Source organism: Leptosomus discolor, chromosome 7 (assembly GCF_034619465.1).
Source record: "Leptosomus discolor isolate bLepDis1 chromosome 7, bLepDis1.hap2, whole genome shotgun sequence".
NCBI classification, from domain to species: Eukaryota; Metazoa; Chordata; class Aves; order Leptosomiformes; family Leptosomidae; genus Leptosomus; species Leptosomus discolor.
This window is the reverse complement of record NC_141397.1, coordinates 48,216,994-48,236,485: the sequence shown is the minus strand read 5'-3', so window position 1 is coordinate 48,236,485 and position 19,492 is coordinate 48,216,994. Positions and strand designations below refer to the sequence as shown.

The window sequence follows — 19,492 nt, the reverse complement described above, 5'->3', positions numbered from 1 at the left end:
CCAATCTGTCCTGCACTTCTCTGGCAACTAATTATCTCTTTGCTGCCAATTGTGCTCTAGTGTTTTTGGCACCCAACCTGTCCGACTTGCTGCTCATACAAGTATTGAATTGTCTTTGTAAGACAGAGAGTAGTCTTTTCCTTGTTTAAGACTGTATATGTAGTTGTTACAACATGAAAAAGTAGATCATTGTCATAGTTTTCCTCATTTTGGTCATACTGTGTTCTCTCTGTCAGTAGTCCCACTGAAATTGATAAAGATGCTAGCAGAGAACCATTTTGGAGGTCCAAGCTTGGTACTCAGAGGGGCTAAATGGAGTTTTTTCATCTACTTGGTATCTAATGGAAGCACTGTTCTTTATTTGAGAACCCCTGTAAACAGATCATCTATGGAAATGAAGATCTTTCAGCACACAGTCAGAGAGAAGATAAATGCTAGGATAGGATCTGCTTCAACGTGGCATTTCACAACCATTATCTCTGGCTTGATCCAATTGGCCCACTAGCAAAATAATACAACTTCAGGTTAAAAATATATTTAGGTAAGTTTTCCACCTCTGCCTTTCTTTCCCATCTCCTGCATGCACAAGGCAGCAGATGACCTTGGAGACAGCATTTCCCTGTGCTTGAAAAGGTGCCGGTCACAGGCGGGAATCTCCATGCACACAGCATGTTTTCTCTCTCTTCTCCCTTCTGCGTGTTTTCTCCTCCAGACATACAACCTCTGTAGCAAGTTAGTAGACCCAGAGCCTGTTTGTAAAAGCAAGTCAAGCTAATAGAGAGGACTACAGTTGTAGTAGACAGCAGTTAGTTAATGGGATCAGCAAGCCTAGTGCTGCAGTTGGCAATCAGCAGTGCACCTTCAAACTCAGGATCTCAAACTTTGAGCTTGCTTTACCTTTGTCACAGCTGGTTTAGCCTTTGCTAACAACTTCACCAGAGAAGCCTAGGAAACCCTGTTGATCAGAACTGAAAGGTAAAATGAAATAGGTTTTCTCAGTAAGTTTAGTAATCTCGGCTGGCAAAGAGGTCTTTTATCTTCAGAAACATGTGTCAAAGAATATTCTTAAATGTATAATTATCTTCAATGGACTACTCTTTTGCTGGGGCTGTGTTTGGGAAAGTGAGTGGGATAACGTGTAATATAAGCCAGATGAAAAATGAGTAGATTTCTTCACAGGGACGGGAACTTGAATGCTTGCACAAACAGCATGAAGGCCCTAAAGTATTGCTTTAACAGGCTGTAACTTCATGTGTGAGGGAGGAAAACATGTACTATTTTCAAAGATAGTTATTGTTTATGCCTTGAATATGCTTATGACAATGTTTAGGGTGCTATAGATCTAGTATTGTAACAATTATGAGACCTAAACACTGATGAGCTAAGGGTTAAACTGTTTTAGAAGTGTATTAACTGGCATTTAGTTAGCTAATGATAAAGTATTTATGAATTAAGTAGGGAGTTTATTTCCAAGAAATTCTCATGACTTTTCAGTGGAATACTCGAATCCATCAAGATCCATATGAAAACAGCATAGTATTGAAATAGCTGATTCATCCCCTGTGTATAAATAAAACGTTTAATAGGTGCTCTCCCCACCTAAAGCACAGGACTGAAAAGCAAGGACCTGAGTTGATTTTTCTGGCTCTGATAGAGAATTCTTGTACGGTTTTGGGAAATCACTTAGCATCTCCCTTTCTGCAAGCCAGACCCTGTAATGTTTATCTGCCCTGCAGAGGTGAAGGGGAGGCTGAGGAAAGGGGTGACTGCAAAACAAGTTAAGAATCTCCCATCAAAGGTCAGAACAAATAGTTTTGTTTTGATGAAAGTAGTCTGGAGTCATTGCACATACATCTAATAACTACTGATTTGTAAGAGTCAAGTTGTGAAGCTTTAATAAATGCATATTTCTTTAGACGGTGCTGAAGTATATTACTAGCTGTGAATACTACATTGGTTTACTTCATATCTGCATGTTTTCCCCCTTAGATACGTAGTAGCAAGCAAATATGTTCGGTTTCTCAAGTGATTGGTTCAAAGAAACATCTAAACATTGAAAAAATTCTCTGACTCCCCTCGTTCCACAAAATTAATTTGGAAATGTTTCAAGGATTGGCTTTATTCACTCTAAGGAATTGCTGAGAAACTTTTCATGCAGTGACCTTACTGTCCACTTGGATAGTTCTTCATCCCAGCCTGGGGAGTTATTTCTTGTCTGTTATAGCAATGACAATTTTTGAATGACATCTATTTGTTAGTACCAGTAGTGGCATTTACATTGGAGACTGGAAGAACTATTGCTTACAAAGGAAGACAATTTAAAATTCACCTGCTGAAGGCAAACCAATGAGACATTCATCTCAGTGGGAATGGTAACATCTACAAAGGTCAATGGGATGAGATTTGAGTAGAGAGGAAAGAAAACAAGAATGGATGAATCCATAGTTCTCTGAATGCTCATTGATCCCCTGTTCTTCCCTCCATATGGTCATTACTAGAGGAACTGGGTCTATGAACAGTTTTATAATATGCCTGGGAGCAATGAAAGGTTGAATTTAGATTCTTTTTGGGACATACGTGGATTCTAATGAATCCTTTCATTTTGTCTGTGTGTATCTTTTTTAATTAAAAGCAGTCTCCATAGTGCTAAGAGTCATAACGAATGTTCACTGTCCGAAACTATAAAATTTGTTAGCTCTCCCCATGGAATATTCCAAGGCACTGAACAGCAAGTGAAACACGCAGACATGTCCAACTGTTAACTCCTGTTTTTCTGCACTAGAACTGGAATAACTACTTTTCTTTCTATGTTTAGCACTTTCAGACCATGTTAAAGACTAAGTTGAATGTCCTAACTCTTCGGAAAGAGCCCCTCCCAACAGTGATCTTCCATGAACCAGAAGCCATTGAGCTGTGCACCACAACTCCCCTCATGAAGACGCGGACTCACACTGGATGCAAGGTACTCTGGAGTATAAACTTAAGGAACAAGACCACTGTAGATGTGTCCCATGAATGTGTGAGGAGTCTAAAGAGCCCAAAGCAACCAATGTGGTCATTGTTGTTGTTCTGGAAACGCCAGAAACTGCTACTATTAGTATAAAGTTTGTAAATCAAAAAAGTCACTAGGCATTTCTGATCAGAAATTTTGGGCTTCAGGTAAAAAAGATTTGGGTTGTGTGACACAATGTCAATAGTGGAGGATTTCTCAAAGCCTGTGATGAACATTGCTCATTGCAAACACTGCCCTTGTTTCTGTAAGTGCTGGTGCTGAGATGGGAGGTTCTGTGTCTTTGCATTTAGCAATCTGTATTAACAGAGGTATATACCTACTGAAATAGGGTTGCAGTTTAAAGCTCAAGGTTACTTTGCTTGGTTTGTTGTTACTATTTTTTAAGAAAGGGAAAAAGGGATGGGGAGGAGACTTAGATCTTGATTTGGCTAAGCAACAAGATGAACTTGCCCAGTTACATCAAAGAACAGCTTCTGAAAAAGTTCTTCTTTAAAGTTTAATGGCTTAAGAGCTTCAAGTGTGTTCTTCTGTGGTAAGAAACCATATAAAAATAGCAAATGAACCTGCTCTGTTTGCATCTTCTGTTGCAGCCATGTTCCTTGGTTGCAGAGCTCACCTAGCCTTGCAGACTGAATGGGGTACCAGTTTGGCCTGTGCTAGCAGTCGAGGCTTGGCAGTCAAGTTGCCTTCATCCACCCTGGCTGTCAGTTGTAGGGAGTATCCACCTGCCGTTGAGGGTCTTAGTGAAAATGCAGAGAACTGGGCTTCAGCCTCCACTTCTCTGTAAAGAGCCAGCTCTAGAAGAGCTGTTGCCTGATGCTACCTGTACTAGATAAGGTCCAAAGTGCAATTAAATGTCCTAACCTGCTCCCCTGCCAGCGTTATACACACAGGTGCGTGCACACACCCTTTGTTGTTGGAGAATCTGAAGTGAGCGAGATGGGGTTGGAAGAAATTGCTTCCTGGTGTGTTCCGCTGCTTCTCTTGGCATACTGTGAGGATGGCATGGGCTGTGGGCATGCTGTGAAGGGGTTTGCTCGGGCACCTCCAGGTCTGGCACTTCCTCAGCAAAGTTTCTTCTTGGGAACTGTCAATTTTTTGTTTGACTTTTTGCCTGTCACAATAGCCAAGAAACAAGACTGTTGCTGGGTGTTGAAGCAGTGCTGCCCTGTCTGTGCTGACACATAGAAATGCAGGGCTAGTGACCCTAATATGCTTTGTGCAGTAGCTTGTAGCATCTGCTCTTCCACAGTGATGCCTTTTGTCCTTTATGTTGACATCTAATGAATTTTTAGAGAATATTAGCTATCATAAAAATGGCTCACAAAGTATCTGGCTTTCACCCCTAGTGAGAGAGAGTTCAGACATAATAACGCTTTCTGAAATCTCTTTATCTCTGTGAATCTGTGTAGAATTCAAATGAACCTTTTTACTTAACCTACAGTCCTTCAACTGGAAAAGATGGATCTCAGAGAGATGTTGAACCCCTCACTGAAGAGAATCTCATTCTATATTTAGAGATGTCTTTTATTTATTCATTTATTTTTCCTGCAACATAACATAGTAGTGGTGAATAGGGAACATCTGCTGCCACAACACTCCCCTTTTCCTGCTTGCATTGTTTCTCCTTCTCCCCTTCCCCCTGTAGCTAGTTCTCATCCTGTCAGTACCGCAGTCTTACAGTGGTGTTTTTGGGGTGATGGCCAGCCCTTCTTCAGATGATTCAGCAGTTGTGATTTCCAGTACCCGCCTTGGGAACACGATTCCACATATACGTTGTTCCTATGTCTAAAAAATCCTCTTCCATCATTAACTGAAAGACTCTGATTTTACCCAGTCTCTCTAGTCACAATCTCTTTCTTTTTCCCCTCTCTCTCTCTTTTTTTTTTTTTTTTTCCTTGGCTGAATGTATTTTTCTCTTATGGGGCTTGTATATTCCAGCTGTTTATAGGTAATTAGCCTTCCTCTCCTCTTTCACCTCTGATTATTAGTTTCATGCTGAGTGATATGGTAATAGTCTTGCCATAACAAAGCCAGTGTTTTATAATTTGAGTTTTCTCTCTGTGGGATCTGATCTATCACTGTTATTCCAGGTGTAAGGGAGGTGATGCTGTGGTGTTGCTCGTACCACTGAGATTCTCTGGTTCTTAGATAAGGGCTTTTCAGGCAAGAGCATAGCATCCAGTTTTTACTTTCTTTCATGAGTCACACTCTTTTGATCCTTAATCGTTTTATTCCTCTTGACTGAAATCCCTCCAATTTTTCTATGTAATCCCATTAATGAGATAGCATCGTTCTTCTGACAGAGTTTCCAGACATCTAATTTCATTGCACAGTTTTAACATAAGCCTCAGCTGGCACCATCTTCTTATGGGAACTTGACACATGCAATTGCTTTGCTGTTCAGAGAACTGGGCATTGTTTTTCTTATGTGATTGCTCTTTTCCTTGTCCTTTCATCACAAGGCAGGCTTCTCTTTTTCTCTTTCATTTGGTGTTAGCTACTGAATCCTGAAGAACCCAAACTTTTCTTCTGAGATCCAGCCTCATTCCATAATTGAATGGGATGGTTTTAAGTACAGCAGAGAAACACCTTGCTTGAAGTAATCTAGGGGGAACCTCCACAAAATTTGGAAAGTTAAATAATTGAACAAATTCAGAGATCTTCTCTTTCCTGCCCAGTTCCAGATCTGATGCAACTTTATTGCCCTGTGTTTCCTAAAGTATATTTTTTTACTTACTAGAAGGCTTAAGACTCATTCCTCCTGTTACCGCATGTCTACATTTATCTGCTTGGGCTGGTTGTGCTGTTGCCATTCCCACCCTTCTAGATTCGTGGGCATGATTTCACCAAACGAGAAATAGATAGCATTTGCATTGATTTGCAGCACAGAGCTTTAGACGCACATGTTTTAGAGTTTGTGGTGCTGGTTGCTCAGGGAGACAGGGGATGTCTTGGAGGCTGTAGTTCCCAAAGGACACCTTCTTGATCTCCTTCACCTCCTTTCCCCACCGGTCCTGTTTGCAAATGGGGAGTGACAGCCCTGCACCCTGGGGTTGAACTGTCACAACCCCACTCATCAGAGAGCCTAAAACAGAGCAGGGTTTCTGGGTACAATAAAGCGCTTGGACTCTGGCTGTTTCCTGGGAGTTCATTTGCTTTTGTTTGAGCCATGGTGTAGGCTAGGTGAGAGGCAGGTCTCTGGCCCCAGAGGAACCACAGCTTCTCGTCCTCCCCCACCTGAGACTTCTGGGACAGGGCAGTGGGATGCAGCGTCCAGGGGATTGTCATCTCTCTGGCAGCCATGGTTGAGCACCCATGTACATCCTGCCTCTTCCCTGTGATGGACATGGCTTTTGTGAGAGTGGCAACACCAGGTGTTTAGGTCAGTAGCTGCTCCAAAGAATGAAAAAAACCCAACTGGCTTATTGTATACTTGTAAATGGCAAACCTCAGCTTAAGCTAAATCACTCATTGCTAGGGAAAGACAAAAAAGTGTGAGAGTAAGTCTTTTTGTTCTTACTAGCTGGACCATGCTTTCAATCATAGGTTCCTCTTTTGTTTTTATTTAAATAGAGCGTGATTCTGTATACTGGTATGGGTATGATTTAGATGCATGTATGTAAAAATGTGTCCGTCCTTGTTCAGATCCTAAGGATTTTGATTAGACTCTGGATGTTCTGCTTCTAGGTCTTTCATGTCAAGTGTTGTGCACTCTTGTGTTTCAGCTGGAAACCTCCTCTTCCCTTTATCACAACAATAAGTACCACCAGACGGAAACTGAAAATCTGGAGTATCTCCAGAAAATAAGTTGTTCTCTGCTCAGGAATGCATGCTTTCTCTGTGCCTTTTAACAGATTTTGTTAAAGTTCTGTGTGTTTTATTCTTCCTTAACATTCTAATCGGCTTACACTGATTCTAATGTTTCCTGATTTCTGTCCCTTTGAGCTATGGTGGTGGCATGAAAGGAACTGCCTAAATGACTCTCTGTCTTCTGCTGTAGCTTTTCCAGGCACTGCTGCAGTAATGCAAAAGGACAGAGGTTAAAAATGCTGCCTGTGACTTTTGAAGTGGTGTTATCGGTTTAACATTTTTTTTTTTTTTCTTTGGAAGGCTTTTCAAAGTGAAGTCAGTGCTGAATAATCAGTAGCTCATTGTCATCCACCTGGGTTAGGTGATATTGTTCCTCCAGTCCCCACCAGTGGACAAGCTTTTCTCAGCAGCCTGGGAGGCTGAGATGAGAGGAGCATAAACAGTGTAAATAATTGCATTCTTAAGAGTATGCTTTTATTAAATGGGAAAGTGTATATTAATGATATCACATTCGCAGGCATGGTACTCGTTGCTTGCCTGTCTTATTGGACTAAATTGGTGAGATTATTAACTCAGGCCTCGTGGAAGGTATGATGTTGAAATTTCTGCAGTGATGTGTCTTAGTTGAAGACTGATGAAAATCTCGTTTAGCAATTTGTATAAATGGCAGTAGAGTGGCACTGGCATTTTAAAATCAAGTCTTGCTCATATTGATAGAGATTTAAAAAATAGCCAAGAAGTAATATAAATAAATGGAGCTCAGTTTTTCAGAATTTCTTAATTGCTTCACTCACAAGGCAAAAAGAAAATAGTTCCTCTACTAAGCTTGCTGCAGGGTGGTGATTACAGTGGGGTATATTTGGGGCCTGTATAGCAGGAAGGGGCCATGGCCACAGTTGGGCTTCCCTGGCACAGTGTAGTGGACGTTATGCCATGAACTGTGGGCCCTACTAACAAATCTCTGCACACGTGAAACTGTCTTAACAGGTTTTGAGCAACAGGATTTACTCCAGTGTAGCAGAGACTGGAAGTTAGTCTGCAAGGGAAAAGCTCATAATAAGTTTATAGGATGAATAGTGAGTAATATTGATTGTGATCCAATGATGAACCATAGAAATAAAATGTTTCCCATTGGGATACTTATTAAATAAATAAGACATTGTCTTAAAATTGCCCTGCTACGCCTGATTCTCTCCTTGTGCAAGAGAGTTGTTTAGGAATAACATCTGCTCAGATATTAATGCCTATTTTTGGTTTTCTACCTTGTTAATTTTGATTGCAAAGGCCTTGCAGCAGAACTATCTTTTACCACATGCTTGCAAAATACTTCATTTCTCCTCTACCCTATATACCTTTACAGCAAATGTATTAATGCTGTATTGATGCTTTTATTGGTCAATGTACTTAAAAAAATTATACTATTGTTCTTGGGTTTTTTTTTTTCCCTTCTAGATCAGACTTCCTAAGCTCTTTTGCCCAGCAGTTCTGTCCTATGTAACCTCTGCCACTTGTGTCCCATCCTAATCACCTCAGTCATGGAAGTGGCCAAATACATTATTTCTTTAGCTTTCAGGAGACAGTGTGCTCCCCATCTCCTGGGCCTGGTGGCCCCTCAACATTCAGAAAATGCCCAAATTGATGAACTATCCTCCCAGATTCATGCAGTGCAACAGCCCACACAGTGTGGTTTTGGTTGTGGCAACCCCAACCTCATACCTCTTCCCTTTCATTGATCCCCAAACCCCAGATTTTTGCTCCAGCTAAAAAGTAGGCAAATGGCTCCCCTCTGCTGAAATGTTACTATGAGCAGGTTGGCTTTGTATGTCTTGAATCAGTCAAAATTAATGCAAATTGAACATTCTCTCACCCAGAGACCAAGGTGCTCTTTCCTGTTTGTGTTGTCCTGTTGGCTCAAAAGGGCTGAAAATGTGCCCTAAGATTTTCTGAGATGGGGAAATCCAGGTGACATAAATCAGTGGTTAACAATCTAATGTTTTACTTAAATTTCCATAGGTAATTAAAAAACACTACTACTCTTGAATATTTATTGCTGTTTTGCCTGCTGAAACTATAGCTGTTTGGAAGCTGCACATACTCTTAAAACCACATTACTTTATCATTATAAAGTTTAATAAAGATGTTCTCTCTGCAGCTATAGCATGGTCAGGAGTGATTGTTTCGAGTGGAGGTTTATCCAGCTGTAAATAGAAGCCCATCTAGCTGCCTGATGTTCATTACTATTTTGTAAGACTGTAATGTTAAGATGGCCATTAACTTTAATAAAGAAACAAATTAAACAATTGAGACAAGCTAAACTGTACCATCACTCCCCAGCCTACTGTTTTCCACCGTGTATAATATGAGTGTGAAGCACAGAGCTTATTTTCTTCTTGCTTCATTAAAGGCCTTCTGTTGTTATCCTTAAGCATTGCATATTTTGTACTGTGAACTGAGAGCTTGTTTTTCTGCTGCTTTCTCCCCCCATCACATGAACCAAAAGGACACATGTGAACTCTTGCATGGGTCAAATAGTAATGACTTCAGTATATTTAGACATAGTGCTTGTTGGTGAGAGATACAGAGGCTTTAATGATGTGTTTTCCAAAAGTAAAGTGCATCAAATAAACTAATGCCCCAACAAGTATGCCATGTGAAGATGAAGTATTTTGTTTACTTTTTCTTCATGTAGTGCTACAGAAATGAGGAAAAAAAAAAAAAAAGCTTAATGTTTAAGTTAGGAAGTTAGGGAAGAGTAAACTGCTTGCAGAAGCCTTATACATGACTATATCCAAGAGTGCTTTACATACTTTGGTTGAGTCTTATTCTAGTATTGAAAATGGGGAGTTGCATGTGCTCATTTCTTTTTCAAAATGTGACGGTATGATAAGGTCCTGCCCTGCACCTATGAGAGCTTTGCCATGGGCTCCTTTGTGAGCACGGTGGGATGTAACCATGCAGGACAGCAGCCACCTTCTGGCAGCACATGCTGCGTGGTGTTACATGCTGGCTGCTTTCAGCTTCAGAGAGGACCTCTCTTACATACTTTTTTTTTATTATTATTACATGCATGGAAATCCCATTTATGTCAGTGAGGATTTATGCTTTAAATGAGTGCAGAACAGCTAATAGAAATATGAAGAGTAGATGCAAGTGGAGAATGTTGTTAAAGTGTCATAATGTTTCATTTCCTGAGGTCCAGGAATCTTAGCTGGAGAATATAAATTGGCTAAACAATCTTAGACTGAGCTTGCTTTAAATAGTATCTTCTGCAATGTTAAGTTTTTCTGTGTTGTATGTGTTTTGGCATAATTTTATTTGCTTACTGGTGAAGTGGCATTGTAAGACTAATGTATTCTGAGAGCAGTAGAAGTTATGTCCTGTCAGATATGTTGTTGGTAGTTTTTTTTTTCTTAGCATTTGCACCAGTGACATTTTTAAAGCCATGGTTCAAGTAAAGGGCATCTTGTTATACAGGAAGTCCCTATATCCCCTCTAAAAATGATTGTGTTTCAGTCAGCTTCATGTTTCTGCTTTAACTGCCCTTATAGGAGAAAATACATGCCTGCTTTCTACATATAGTGGAGTAACTTTGCTATGAATATGTATATGTTAATTAAAAGAAAACCGTTTTGCCTATTTCTGTTTACTTTTGGATTTTCACTAAGAATGAGTGTCTCCAACTGTGTGAAAGACTTCCATAAAAAGAATAAGACTACCACCCTGGGAGGACAGTGTTGGTGACAGGGAGGACAGGAGGATTTCTGAGAGCTGCCCTGCATGTTGGTGGCCTGCACAGGGCTTGAACTACCCTGGGTGCAGGACCTTCTCCCTGTAGTTCCCCTTGGACTTGTTTAAAGAGGGAGGGAGATCAAGGCTGGACATATTGTGAGGAAATTTAGGGAATGAGCTAGGTTTCATAGAGATATTTGGAATGAAAATAGTTGTGTGTATGCACGCACTCCAGGAGGACTACAGGATTTTGTCCCTTACTTGAGCTGGGTAGGAAGGCTTTGAATTATTGTGGACCATGCAGATGACGCCCAGACTAGTCCTCTGGGAAAAGAGGTCCCCCCACAAGTCCTGACAATTAGTGTGCTGGTGGTCTCCTCAGTTGTTCCTAGGAGTGAAGCCCAGGGTCCCTGGCTTTGTGTGTGGAGTGACCTGTTCCCAACACTGCTTTGTTTTGCATGAAGAAATAGGAGCAGAAATGTCACACCAGGCAAGCCAGACTTTGCTCAGATATATGTTTGTTCAAGCCCATTTTCCTTGGCAGTAGGCTGCAGAAAATATCCCCTAAAGCATAAAAAACCCTTGAAAAATGCAAGGAAATAAAAAATCAGAGCATCCATTAACGCATTGTGCTTTATTCCTCCCCTTGATGCATGTATTGCATTGCTTGCACAGCCATTGTGTACCTTACATTTCTTCTTGTTGTTCTGTCCCTGTAGTGGATGCAATGAGTCCCAGTGAAGAAAATGGGTGACAATGCATGATATGGAGCCTGGGAAAAAGAGTTTTTAATATAAACAGAAATCCCTTTGGCTGGAATCAAGTGCTTCCTTTGGCTTGAGAGCTTTGATGTTATTAGTTGCCTTTGATTCAACAAAAGCTTGAATTGGAAGTCATCAGCCCTTAATTTTGTTAGCAAATGGTATTTATCAGCAGAAGTAGTCTAAATCAAACCTCTTAATGCACAACAAGGCACTGACCAGTTTATATTTCAATTGTTTATGGAAGGACAGTGACTGACATTCAAAGAGCATTGTGTAAAATACAAATATATAGGAATTTAAAATGCCCTCTATGACTTGGTTGAGAATGAGCATCAGCCCTTCCTGAATTTCACCCTTGCTTGTAAAAGCAGCTGGGAAACTTGTGAGGTACCAAGGAGGCCAGGCACTGTGCGCTGGTAAATTCTCGGTAGCTCTTTACTATGTGTGGTTTGTACTTCTGTAGTATTTCTCACCCAGAAAGATCCCAAAACAACAGCTATGTTGTCCCCTGCTGTTCAGCTGCCATTCTCGGCCAGCAGCCCTGTTTGCAGAGGTCAGATCAGCTCATCAAAGCTCAGGGAAGGCTGTGTGGGCACACTGTACTGTGGAAAAGATATGCTAGGGGGAAAATAAAAAAGATGCTGAAAATTAAAACGCATACTTCTATTAAGTAGTAATGCATTGAAAAAAGGTACTGAAAAGTAATATGTATTAATTAAATTCCTTTGATGCTTAAAACTGCATAAAATACTTTTGTATCTTGAAATGCAAATGTGGGGGTTTTTGTCAGTTCTCGAAATCCCACTTTTCAGGGTACTTGGAGCTGTTGCCTAATTATAGCTGTCTTTGTAGGAGATAGTATACCAAAACAGTTTTCTCTGAAAGAATATTTAAGTATTTTAAAACAATTTAATCTCTATACAGCAGGAAATATTTAAGTTTTGAATTTCTAAATTTCCAAAATTCCTTGGGAAATAATCTTCAATTGCACAAATACATACTTTAAAAAGGGAAAATTAATATAACTTAATATAATCGTTAAAACTAATATAAATCAGTATATAATTTTAAAAAGAGGAAAAAAAGGAAGATTTGGTGAACTATAGGCCCGTCAGTCTCACCTCTGCTGCTGTCAAGATCATGGAGCAGGTCTTCCTATAAGCTATGCTAGAGCACATGGAAAACAAGGAGGTGGTTGGTGACAGCCAACATGGCTTCACTAAGGGCAGATTGTGCCTGACAAATTCGGTGGCCTTCTATCAAGGGGCTGCAGTGTTGATGGATAAGGAAAGAGCAACTGACATCATCTACTTGGACTTGTGCAAAGCATTTGACACTGTACCAAGACATGTCTCTAAATTGGAGAGACATGGATTTGACGGATCGACCACTTGGTGGATAAGGAGTTGGCTGGATGGTCACACTCGAAGAGTGACAGTCAGTGGCTCGATGTCTGAGTGGAGACCAGTGATGAGTGGTGTTCCTCAGGGACCGGTATTGGGACCGGTGCTGTTTAACATCTTTGTCAGCAACACAGACAGTGGGATCGAGTGCACCCTCAGCAAGTTTGCCGATGACACCAAGCTGTGTGGTGTGGTCAACACGCTGGAGGGAAGGGATGCCATCAAGAGGGACCTTGACAGGCTGGAGAGGTGGCTCTGTGCAAACCTCATTAATTTTGACAAGGCCAAGTGCAAGGTCCTACACCTGGGTTGGGGCAATTCCAAGCTCAGACACAGGCTGGGCGATGAGTGGATTGAGAACAGCCTTGGGGAGAAGGACTATGGGGTGTTGGTGGGTGAAAAACAATATGAGCCAGCAATGTGTGCTCACAGCCCAGAAAGCCAGTTGCATCCTGGGCTGTATCAAAAGAAGTGTGGCCAGCAGGCCGAGGGAGGCCCCTCTACTCTGCTCTGGTGAGACCCCACCCGCAGTGCTGTGTCCAGCTCTGGGGCTCCCAGCATAAGAAATACACAGACCTGCTTGGGTGGGTCCAGAGGAGGCCAGGATGATGATCAGAAGGCTGTGAGGACAGGCTGAGAGAATTGGGGTTGTTCAGCCTGGAGAAGAGAAGGCTTCAGGGAGACCTTCTAGTGGCCTTCCAGTGCTTAAAGGGGGCTACAGGAAATGTGGGGAGGGATTTTTTACAACGGCATGAAGTAATAGGACAAGGGGTAACAGTTTCAAACTGAAGAGGTAGGTTTAGATTAGACTTAAGGAAGAAGTTCTTCGCTACAAGGGTGGTGAAGCACTGGAACAGGTTGCCCAGAGAAGTTGCAGCTGTCCCCTCCCTGGCAGTGTTCAAGGCCAGGCTGGATGGGGCTTGGAGCAAACTGGTCTAGTGGAAGGTGTCCCTGCCCATGGCAGGGGGGTTGGAACTAGATGAACTTTAAAGTCCCTTCTAACACAAACCATTCTGTGATTCTATGAAAATGCCATATCGTGTCTACAAATAAGTTCTATCTTTTGCAATCTGGCACAAAGCCAAGATACCAGTATGAAGGACAGTGGCAACTGTAAGGTCCTGGTTAGCTACAGATGTGTTGGGATATTTATTTTTTACACTGTAGAAAATGTTGTGCTCGCCACAATTGTTCAGGCAAAGCCTTCTGGCCATAAGAGCTAATTGCCTCCATAATAATTAAGGTTCAGATACCTAAGACCTAATAGCTTTTGATGTACAAAAATTAAAATGAGATTGAAATTTATTATGGTGGCTATGCCGAGCAGATGCTGCAGTCACTGTCTATTGTTTTGTTCTAGCATGTCCTTGAGAAATATTTCCATCTTGATTCGGCTATTTCAGTGTAAGGGTAGAGCTGTGATTGTGTTGCTGGAGAGTACAGGGAAGCTGGTGCTTCTCCATGGCCCTTAGGGCATAAGGGCCCTGCTGTGAGCTGGCTCTCAGGAGGAGAAGGCACCCTTCCCTCATAGCACATGAAGCTATTCTTTAACAAAATCAAAGAACTTCTGGTTATGCATCTGTTACTCCTCTGTATTATTGCAGTGGGCACCTCCCCACTCAGCAGCATGAAATGTGCTGGGGGAGCTGTTGGCAGGCCTTTTTAGGCATGCTTTTTTGTGACAAAGACCTGTGTGCTTATTCTTGTGAAGGTAGTTTGTGTGGCTCTTCCCCTGAAGCCATGGATATTGTTTTTTTTATTTCCACTAGAATACTGCAAAATTTGCATTTGGCGCTGGGTACCCACTGCTCACACTAGTTTAAGCCAACATGAGCCTTCTCAGGAATTTGTAATCTCTGCTTATAGCTGTACTATGTCCAAATCCATCAGTTCTTATTTTGGGGCTGATCCTGTGTGCTGAAAGCTTACCACTGAAGCAAATGACATTGGCAAAAAAGGCCAAAACTGGATTACAGATCCATTCTTCTGTAGATGAGGTACTGTTGGCCGTGTTCATAGATGCAAAGACTGCCAGAATGTAGATTAATGTTATGATCAAAAAAATATTATGTCGTCAGAGAAAAGAGTGTCCTGTGTATGCCACCTCTGTTTCTGTTGGTCCCAGGAGTAATCCTGTTCTCCTTGTACTATTTCAATATAGCCTGCAATGCAGTGTGATGCATAAACCCATTAGCTTAGAAGAAGAAAGAAGTTTTTCGATTCTTGGGGTTGGATGTCAGTGTCTGAGATTAATTTTTTTTCTTTCATTAAAAGATTTTATTTCCATAGTTGATTAAAAGTTCATAACAACAACCATCTTTAGGCAATATTTCTGGGCAACTTTAAGACTTGATGTATGTATCTATTGCCGATCAACTACCTTTATTATAATCTATTATGAATATCTGTCTTCAGGCTTGTGGTAATTCAGTGAGCTTTCTTCTCTGAAGTTCTAGGTTGTATAGGAATAACGAGTGCAACAGAGGTATGATTCCTATTATTTTATTTTCCGTTCTTTAATATTGATCTGTCTCCTTTCTTAAAGTTTACGTTCTGGTTTGGAAAATCAGAAAAGCTAGGTTGCTCCTAGGTTAAGAACTTCCCTTGTACTACTAACCCTGGAATTCCTGGTATTTCACAGCAAGATCATATTAAATGATGCATATTGTCACAGAAATAAGACACAGAATTTCACAGCAATGTAAATTTGGAATTAAGTTTATGAAGTTTTCTCAGTGGATGAAAAACTAATGTTGAATTCGTAGTGTCCTGTTAACTTTGACAGAACAAAATACTGGTTTATACTGACTGAGAGTAGCCTGTCCCTTTTGGGGAGCTGATGTTCATTTGCTGGTTAGATATGAGTGTTGCTTCTGGCTGCTAGAGCATGGCATGCTGGGGGGGAAAAAATGAGCTGATCAGCTGAAAGATGATCTTAATTCATTACGCTCTTCATGGTTTTTTTTTGCCTGTAAAGCCATGATGACATGATCTTCTGATTAAAGTGCTCTCAAGATTTCAATGGCGTGGCACTGACCTGCACTTGATATAACAACCTTAGCATGCGGATAACCTTACATTTAATAGGTGCCCATACACAAACATTTCAAGCAGAAAGAAACTACTTTAACTTAAATGAGCAAATTCTGGAAGGAGAGCAAGTTGAAAGTGTAACTGTACTTTATAAAATTCACTGAAGATTTCATTGAACTGCTTGCTGAGAAAGATTTGTCAATGAGTACTTATTTGGTGGGATTTTTTTTCATCCTCAGGGACTTGTTTTATTTCAGTGTGTATTGTAGTTTTCCACTTGTCCCCCAATTTATTTTTTAGTAGCAGAGAGAAAACAGGAGGGGGCAAAGGAAGCTTCAAGTCAGAAAAATTTAAATTAATACTTCCAAGATCAGAGAAGGATCTGTGTGAAGATTGGTATGGTTGAGTACTAAATTGGGAGAGGTGATAAGGAAAAGACAAATAAAATAAGGTAAGATAATCCGTGTGTCATGATTATTTTGAGAATGTCATTGAAGTTGATTCTGAGCGTCCTCTGGGATGGGAAGGGCAGAAAACAAACTGGTTCTAGTTCTTTATGGAAGCTGGTTTTTTGACTGAATTATCTATAGCCTGGGACTAATTACCCAGTACTGCCATCTGACTAGTTCTTACAAATAACACAGCAACACACTTCAGCTTTGTCAGCTATTTGTAACCACAGTGGCCAAAATCCCTATGAGAATCCTTGTTAATAGGAGGCAGTTTTTGGGTTGGCTTTGCTATTGTATAAATTACTGCACTTCCTTTGGCTCTACTGCCATGCTAAGTTATATTGTCTAAAAATTTGGCGTTTTAGTTTGACGTGTGACTTGGGATTCCTAGTCGCTGAAAGCGGTCTGTTATCGAAATCAAAGTAATTGAGTACAGCATATGTGAACCAGTGCTGTTTGTTGTTATTTATTAGGCTGAAGTGTTAAAAATAAGTAATTCTTGAAATTATTTTTATGAAACAGCTTGATAGTGATTTAAAGAAAGATATGTTTTCACCCTAGAGCTTTGCCTTGAGTTGCGTTTGAACGTCTTCATAAAAGGCCAAACAAATTGTGTGATTCTGCATTCCCAAGTGGGAAATATAATGTACATCTAGTAAATACATTGTATATATAATATGACTTTGGAATAGCACTTCCTTAGAAATACTGAAGATAAACTGAAAGACTTTAATTACCAGTGAATTACTGATGAACTGCTTAAGGTGTTTGTTCTGCAAGACTTTCCTTATCTGTGTATATAGTTTTTTGTGTAATGTTATCACTTTCATGCAGACAGTGTGCATCTCCAGGGTGAAACTTGTCCCAAAGCAAGGGACTAGCATACAGCTATTGCTGTAGCCATGCTCAGAAAGGGGTTTAACATGGGGTGAGCAGGTGAGTGTTGGCTGGAGTGGAAGGCACCTCTCTATCAAAAGCTCCATGCCTTTTTTTTTTGCGGAGGGGAAGGTGATGGTCATTACTAAATAAAAGCTGCAAGGAAAACATATGGTGGGATTTCTGTGGCCTGGTCCTGCTCAGAAGCTGTAGTTTTATCAAGTTTTCAAGTTCTATGTGTGGTAATATCACAGGTGAGTGAGCCTGGTTTAAATAAGTAAATAAATAAATGTGAATTGAACAGATCCCAGATTTATGATTTCTGCGTGCATCCATGGGATGCTCACCCTACCCATCGTGGACAGGGCTGCCGCAGGCCCAGCATGGCCTATTGCCTTCACGCACCCATGGCCCTTCGATGAGGTCTGCCTCAGGGCTGTGGCTGGGGCTATGGCAGGGCTGTGGCTGGGGCTATGGCAGGGCTGTGTGTTTCTCAGTGGCTGCTAGCCACGTCAAGTGAAGCAGGGGTGGTGTTTGTGTGTTCTCCACCTTCAGGTGGCCCCATCTTTTAGGGCTGGGCAGTCCCTTCTGACATATGGGTACAGAAGAGGGTAAGGACGTGTCTGGCCTTACCCCAGGCCTTGAAGGCCCGTGCCGGCCTCTACGCCCCAACACAGTTTTCCCCAGGCCCCGGCAATCAGGAAGAGTCCTGATGCTCCTGTGTATGCTCCAAAATGTCTTGTAATCTTTGATACGGGCAGCTGCCTGTGCCCAAGGGCTGTGGTACAAGCACCCGCAGCTTTTCTGCAGCCTCCTGTCACCTTCGTAACTTAAGTCAAAAGTACACCCTTCCTACCCGCCCAAAGAAAGCCCTCTGGGGTGTCTTTGGGTGGACGGAAGGCCAGAGCAGCTATCCCTTTCCTTAGATTCCCCCTGTTGACCGTTTCAAGGAGCCTTGTGTGTCGCTCTAGGCCTGAAATCAGACATTGGTAACTTGTGGCCATTTGAAATATCAGGAGTTTGTGCAGTGGGAATTAAATCCCTGTCATTTCAGACAAAATAATTTCAGTTTGATTCCTCCACTGTGACACTAGAGGACTCTTTGAAAGTCTATTGTGAAACCAGGGGAGAGAAGGGTAGGTAATTTAGGCCCTGGGCTTTGTAGCATGAGCCTTGTGAACACTCATGAGGCACTCTTGCTGCCTCTTTAAATTTGTTAGTGTGCCCTCATTTTGCAGTTGAGTTGTCATCTTCTGCTGTGTGACTTGGTGTGGCATGGCTGACGCGTGCTTTGCTGGGGATGAGTGAAGAGCAGTGAGGCAGGGGCAGGCTTGTGATGGTTAAGAGCCCCACTTGACATTTGAGCTGCAAGGCAAATGGCCAAGGGAAGGGCATCTTTCAATTAAATATTAAAATACTACTTTGCAACACATTTCATAAGATTATTTTTATTCTAATTATCTCCTCAGTAAAGTGGTGAATTTTATTTTGGAATGGGACATAGAGATTATGATCACAGAGATCTTTCTGCAATTTTTCCCCCTCTCTTTGAATTAGGTTGCATGTTTGCTCTCCGTTAGCAATTACCTTCATGTAAGTATGAATGCAAGAGTTTATAGAAGTGCATGATGTTTCTCACATTGTAGCAGCTTTCTGCATACCAACCCCTTTGCCCTTTTGACTACATGGAAAACTATAAATGTGTCATGCAGGAAGATTTAAATGAGTGCTGTTAAGGTCTCAGACACTCGTTCCAGAGCTGCAATTTCTTAAGAGCTGTCTGAGCTTTACCTTATGTGCAGACATCACAGTCATGCTGACTGAAATCCTGCTAATTATTTTGGAGACATTTTTGTATGACGTGTCTTGAGAAAAAAGTCCGAGCATCTGTGAAACAGATGAAGTAAAAATTCCTCTGGCGTCTATCAGCAAACATAAGCAGGTGGACCACATCCAAGTTTCTACGGCTGAGGGAGGGGCTCCAGAAAACATGGTCTTTGCAGCACAGTGGGAAAATCAAAAGAAATATAATTACTTATATATCTTAATTTGATGGTGCCGTGTCATGTAAGGCCAGTCCAGGAACAGCAGCTTTCTGCTTCATTTCAAGTGCTATTGTAACTCAATTGTCAGGTTTGTATAGGAAGTGAACAGGACACTGCAGACCCTCTAAGATGCAAATTGCTGGATCTAGAGCTGTACACTGTAAATAGGGCTCTTTTCTCAATTTGAAGGGTGTTACAATGTTTACACTTCTTGCCTGTGCAGGGTTAATCAGGGTAATCACCGAAATACATTGCTGCATCAATTTCCTAATTGTAGTATTCCTGAAAATCAAATGGTTTGTATGCTTTAAGGCAAGCCCCAGGAATTTAGAATTAAAAAAATATGCTGCTGGTGCCCACTAAA

At 41.3% G+C, this 19,492-nt stretch overlaps 1 protein-coding gene across 1 annotated transcript in view; it reads left to right on the top strand.

The window, feature by feature from the left end:
- The window catches only part of PID1 (phosphotyrosine interaction domain containing 1), an 87,505-nt gene that overhangs the window by 30,076 nt on the left and 37,937 nt on the right, over positions 1–19,492 (top strand). The window contains exon 2 of the mRNA XM_086468207.1: positions 2,816–2,962. Within this exon, the coding sequence (XP_086324333.1) occupies positions 2,828–2,962 (135 nt within the window). The 5' untranslated portion in view covers positions 2,816–2,827. The remainder of the gene's footprint in view (positions 1–2,815; positions 2,963–19,492) is intronic.